The 6,000-nt window shown below is 46.0% G+C and overlaps 1 protein-coding gene across 5 annotated transcripts in view; it reads left to right on the top strand.

The window, feature by feature from the left end:
- Positions 1-6,000, top strand: part of LOC106580986 (stAR-related lipid transfer protein 13) — a 104,056-nt gene that overhangs the window by 84,685 nt on the left and 13,371 nt on the right. For 3 of the 5 annotated variants that reach the window (XM_045703702.2, XM_082966605.1, XM_045703703.2), the window contains one exon: positions 5,412-5,483. In XM_045703702.2, the coding sequence (XP_045559658.2) occupies positions 5,412-5,483 (72 nt within the window). Of the gene's footprint in view, positions 1-2,505; positions 3,270-5,411; positions 5,484-6,000 lie in introns of those variants that run through there. The other 2 variants (XM_045703705.2, XM_045703704.2) reach the window with 2 other exon arrangements.

Here is a 6,000-nt window from a genome sequence, read left to right as displayed (position 1 = left end):
ATCTTTGGAGAGAAAAGTCCCACATTGCACACAGGCATTAGTACACACGGCTCCTGTTGCTTGGCTCCTGGCATGATGTTCTCTGCCAAAAATGTGCTGAAAGAGATGTAGTGGGCAGAGCTGGGTAGGAGGGTACCAGGGGGTAGAAGAGGGATAGAGGAGGGGTAGTGGAGGGATAAGGGGTACAAGGAGGGGAGAAAAGTGGGGCGCACCAGAAAGGGGTGGAGTTGGAGAGATCAGGGGGTGGCCACATGGCTGTTTGGGGGTAGATGTAAAGAGAGAGTGAGAGAGAAAGTAGGAGAGAGAGAAAGAGAGGAAGAGAGAGAGAGAAGGAGAAAGGGAGAGGGGGAGAGAAAGAACAAGAGAGAGAAACAGAGAGAAAGAGATAGAAAAGGGAGGTTTGGATGTGAGAGGAATCAGTAAAGATCAGTATCTCTGAGCAGCAGGCTGTGATCCTAGAGTTGGAGTCTAACGTTACTTGCTGCTGCGTGGGAAGAGGAGAAAGATGCCCAGAAACTCTAAAACGTCTCTAATACGTCTGTAGAACGTCTGTAGAACCACCATATTGGAATGTGTACATCCTAATGACTGTATGATGAAGATAACCAGTGAGTAAACCACAAACTGTTTGTTACAGTCTGATCATTACGGAGTTGAGAATATTTAGGATTGGACTAATATAGGGATAATTTATCTCTCAAGTGTAACTCTACTTCTTTAGAATTTGGACAAGTCTAATGTAGTGATTGTATTTTTTTTTAACAAGGAGCATGTTTCTTTATATCATGTTATATAGGCGTTGATCTACACACTTAACAGTTAATCAGTTAGCTTTGTTACCTGCCTGCATCATTCCGAACTCATGCATCTCTGTCATGTTGTTGGCGGCCAGCCAGCCAGACAGGGTTAGGGTTAGGGTTAGGGCTTGCACTAGCAGGTTCAGCTCAACCCTCCACCAGCCACTCTCCAAGTCTGCATCCCTATGGACCCTGGTCAAAAGTAGTGCACTATATTATAGGGAATAGGGTGCCACTTCAGACGCACGCAGACCAAGTGTGCCATCGCTTCCCCTTAGGACAGTAGCTATCTGCCTGTAGATCTGATGTTCCATTCGTTCCATAACAAAATGTTCCTACTGCACTGACTGTGTCCCAAAAAGCTATGTATGTACTATATATTCAATAGGGAAAGTAGTGCACTATATAGGGAATAAAGTGCCATTTGGGACACTGCCAGGGAATGTTCCTATAAAGGGAATGATGTTGCGTAAGGAGAGGAAGTAGTATCCCCTGTAGGGATAGGTTAGTCGGCCACACACAAACACACACACACCTTAGTAACAAACGTACTGCTGGTGGCATTCTGGACCTTTGTCCCTCCACCGTGCTGGGTTTCATGTCATTGTTGCGGTGCAACATTACACTGTACACAGTTTTACAGCCATGGTTGTGTAGTAACAGGCAGTTCCCGTCCTGACTCGTTGCCAGACCAGGGTTACATTCCAAATGGCACCCTATTCTCTGTATAGTGCACTACTTTTGATGGGCCCTGGTCAAAAGTAGTGTAATATACATGGAATAGGGTGCCATTTGGGACGCAGGCCAGCCTTTTCTCCCTGGAGAAGGTACGTCGGAACGTCGGTTGGAACAGAATGTCTCGAGATTCTGTTACAGAATGCCCAGGACAGGACAGTGGAATTCCCAGATCATATTCCCTGTTCTGTTGCCAACAGTCCCACCTCCGGCGAGAATGGAGATGGAGGCACTCTCACCATGTGGTGCAGTAGAACAATATGGCTCTACTGTACTCAATACAATGTACAACTGGCAGGACAGGCTAGTCGGAAGAGAGACGAAGACCTGAACTCTACTGTACTCAATACAATGTACAACAGGCAGGACAGGCTAGTCGGAAGAGAGAGGAAGACCTGAACTCTACTGTACTCAATACAATGTACAACTGGCAGGACAGGCTAGTCGGAAGAGAGAGGAAGACCTGAACTCTACTGTACTCAATACAATGTACAACTGGCAGGACAGGCTAGTCGGAAGAGAGAGGAAGACCTGAACTCTACTGTACTCAATACAATGTACAACTGGCAGGACAGGCTAGTCGGAAGAGAGAGGAAGACCTGAACTCTACTGTACTCAATACAATGTACAACTGGCAGGACAGGCTAGTCGGAAGAGAGAGGAAGAGCTGAACTCACGGAAAGTCTTAGTTCTTTCACTTCAGTGACCTCTGATGCTGCTATCTTAAGACTAGTGACAGTGACCGGAGGTTTTCCTTTTCTATCATGTGTCCTTACAACACTGCACTCAAAGACTTGTATTGAGATAGAGTTGGCCAGGTTAGTGTCAGTTATCTATGGGAGATTTCCCATGTTGACTCAACCTGTGATGTGACCCTGTTATGGAGGCCGTTGGAGTAAACCGGGATCTGACGTGGGTGTAGAAGTAAACATGGACGTTGTCATCCAAGGACACTCTCTACGTCCCAAATAGTACCCTAAACCCTTTATAGTGCACTACTTTTGACCAGATCTATATGGAGTCATAGAGCTCTGGTCAAAAGTGCTCTACTATATAGGGAATAGGGTGACAGTTGGTACATACCGTCTCCCGCTGGGAACTGTTAATATTTATTCAATTGGTGGTCAGACTTGTCGGTCTATGGACCAAAGTCCCTAGTCATTGACATGTGGACACAGCGCTGTAATGATACAGGTTAGACACAACACAGGTGAGTCACAGAGAAGATGGTCACTGTGTTGGAGAGAGGGGGTGGGGTACAGTATAGCCACAGACCGGGGTCAGGAGAAAGGTGGGGTAGAGACAGGACAGATGAAGTTACAGTGAAAGGTTATCTCTGTCACAGACCGTTCTATATGGAGACCCAGGTGGGATGAACTGTGATAAATGACTAGTGCGTCACGGAGCGTCAGACAAAGACAGGGGCGGGAACAGACCTGCCGGGATACCTCTTTTGAGTGGAGTGGTCCTCTGTCCTCTTTATTCACACTAGACATATTGTTGAGCTGACTGTCGAGGGATATGGACTGGAGGATGTTCCTATTGTGTTGATCTGCTGTGATATTAACACTAGCGAGTCAGTCTACACACCGACGTGCCTGGAGTATACTGCTTCGCTGCACTAGGCTATTGTAGCAGCTTCACTGTGGAGTTGGGATCATATTGGAACAGGAGGACAGGTTTGGGATCTGAATAGACTTCTATAACAGACCTGTCTGTAGTGCCAGTCCCGGGTAGGTGAGAATATTTTCATTCATAGTAGATGGGAGAGAATTGGAAAGTGTTTTTGAATTTTACTAGGTCATCCTCTATCTCCGTGTTTGCTATAGTAGCCTATCGATTCTGTAGTGAGAGTGGTGTGTTGGCTGAGAAGTGAGAGGGGTCTGGTGTGTAAGTTGAGGAGAGAGAGGAGTGAGAGTGAGAGAGAAGTGACAAGAGTAAGTGAGAGTGAGGGAGGATTGACAGGAGTGAGAGAGGAGAGAGTGGAGTGAGAGAGGAGAGAGAGGGTCTGTTCTGTTAGTTAGATGTGAGAGGTCTGTCTGCTTCTTCAAGAGTTCGGAGCCAGAGAGGGGACATCACCCCTCAGGTGTCAGCAGGGTCAGGTCATGACCCCACAACAGGGGTCACCACTAGGGGTCACCTGTAAGGGACAGGGTTAGGGTTATTATAGGACAGCTGCTCTATTACAGGACAGCTGTTCTGTCAGGAGGCTGGCTGGATACTTAAATTAAACATTGTCATGCTGAAACAAGAAGGGCCTTCCCCAAAATGTTGCCACAAGGTTGGAAGCACTGAATCGTCTAGAATGTAATTGTATGCTGTAGCATACACTGGAACGCTACGGAACAAAGGGGCCTAGCCCGAACCATGAAAAACAGCCCCAGGCTATTATTGCTCCTCCACCAATCTTTACAGTTGGCACTATGCATTCAGGCAGGTAGCGTTCTCCTGGCATCCGCCAAACCCAGATTCGTCCGTCAGGTTTGCCAGATGGTGAAGCGTGATTCATCACTCCAGAGAACGCGTTTCCACTGCTCCAGAGTCCAATGGGGGCGAGCTTTACAACACTCCAGCCGACACTTTGCATTGCGCATGGTGATATTAGGCATGTGTGCGGCTGCTCGGGCATGGAAACCCATTTCATGATGCTCTCGACAAAAAGTTATTGTGCTGACGTTGCTTCCAGAGGCAGTTTGGAACTCGGTAGTGAGTGTTGCAACCGAGGACAGGCGATTTGTACGCGCTACGTGCTTCAGCACTCGGCGGTCCTGTTCTGTGAGCTTGTGTGGCCTACAACTTCGCGGTTGAGCCGTTGTTGCTCCTAGATATTTCACAATAACAGCACTTACAGTTGACCGGGGCAGCTCTAGCAGGGCAGAAATTTGGCACCAACTGACTTGTTGGAAAGGTGGCATCCTATGACGATGCCACGTTGTAAGTCACTGAGCTCTTCAGTAACGCCATTCTACTGCCAATGTTTCTCTGGAGATGGCATGGCTCTGTGCTCAATTGTATACACCTGTCAGCAACGGGTGTGGCTGAAATAGCCGAATCCACTAATTTGAATTGGTGTCCACATACTTTTGTATAGTGTATCTAGAGAACATCAGACCGCCAGTCCAGGACAGTTTGATCTGCTGGCTATGCTTTGCTATGATACCTATATTTAGCATGATTTCTTCTGTTTGACAAGTCTAATATTTTGTAAAACTGAGATAAAAACACACACAACAAAAATGCAGTGTTGAGACGATAAAAATGATAGATATGATTTTTAAGGTGCAGTTTTAGAAATATATATCCCATGTCTTCCTGATCCTGATCCACCGGTGTATGCTGACTTGTATTTATGTCGCCCCTCTCAGAGCTCTGTGGTCAGGTTATAGCCCTATAATCCAAGCTAGAAGAGTTAGAAGCTTAGAGACCAGACCTCAGATAGTCATATCAGGTTTTATGTCGGTCTTCCTGAGGGACCAACTATGTATGACCTTAGTACTAGTTGAAGTTGAAGTTTTATTGTCACATTCAGTACAGTGAAATGCTTATCTTGCATACTATCTAACAGCTATATGGTTTCAATCTCAACTCTGCTTCTGTTTTTTTGTTCTTCCAAGAGAACAACCTTCCATGGTGAGTGCTGATGTTTGCTGATGGGTGTTTTAGTCCAACTCATCATAAAGGCATTCGACAGGCTGTATTTTTGTTGTTGTTGACAAAAAACATTTTGACAAATGAATGGATTTCCTTCCCATAATTGATAAAACATAAAAGTTAAATTGTTCAGTGAAACAGTGAATACCCCCTACCCACCAATCTATGTTGGACATACTGTTTATTTCTGTTACTCTGACTGACAAGACATGTTTTCTTCTGTTTCAGAACTCGAGGCGAAGGAGGCGTGTGATTGGCTACGAGCGGCAGGATTCCCCCAATACGCTCAGCTCTTTGAAGGTAGTTAACTCAATCAGCCAATAACACACTATAACAATGCAACACTGGCACTGGTACGCGCGCTCACACACACACACACACACACACACACACACACACACACACACACACACACACACACACACACACACACACACACACACACACACACACACACACACACACACACACACACACACACCACACACACACACACCGTTGTCTGTCAGCTCTCCTCTCCAGTCATGTATTATTGTGAGAGAGAATGGTTTGATCATAACAGACATATTATAATAAGGTAATAAAGTCATAATAGACCAACTATAAAACAAAAACGGGAGTTTGAATTTGAAATGTAACCTCTGTTGTGAAATGAGCTACTGTTGATTTTAACTTTGATGTAGAGTTTCTATATGAGGAGGGAATTATCTGGCATAGTCTGGCTTCCTCTTACACTGCCCTGCCCAACCCAACCCAACCCAACCCAACCCTGTCCCCTGTCCCCTCTCCTCTCATGTCCTCTCCTCTCATGTCTTCT

The sequence above is a fragment of the Salmo salar genome, chromosome 20, assembly GCF_965601325.2.
Source record: "Salmo salar chromosome 20, fSalSal1, whole genome shotgun sequence".
Lineage (NCBI taxonomy): Eukaryota > Metazoa > Chordata > Actinopteri > Salmoniformes > Salmonidae > Salmo > Salmo salar.
This window is presented reverse-complemented; position numbering and strand designations above follow the sequence as displayed.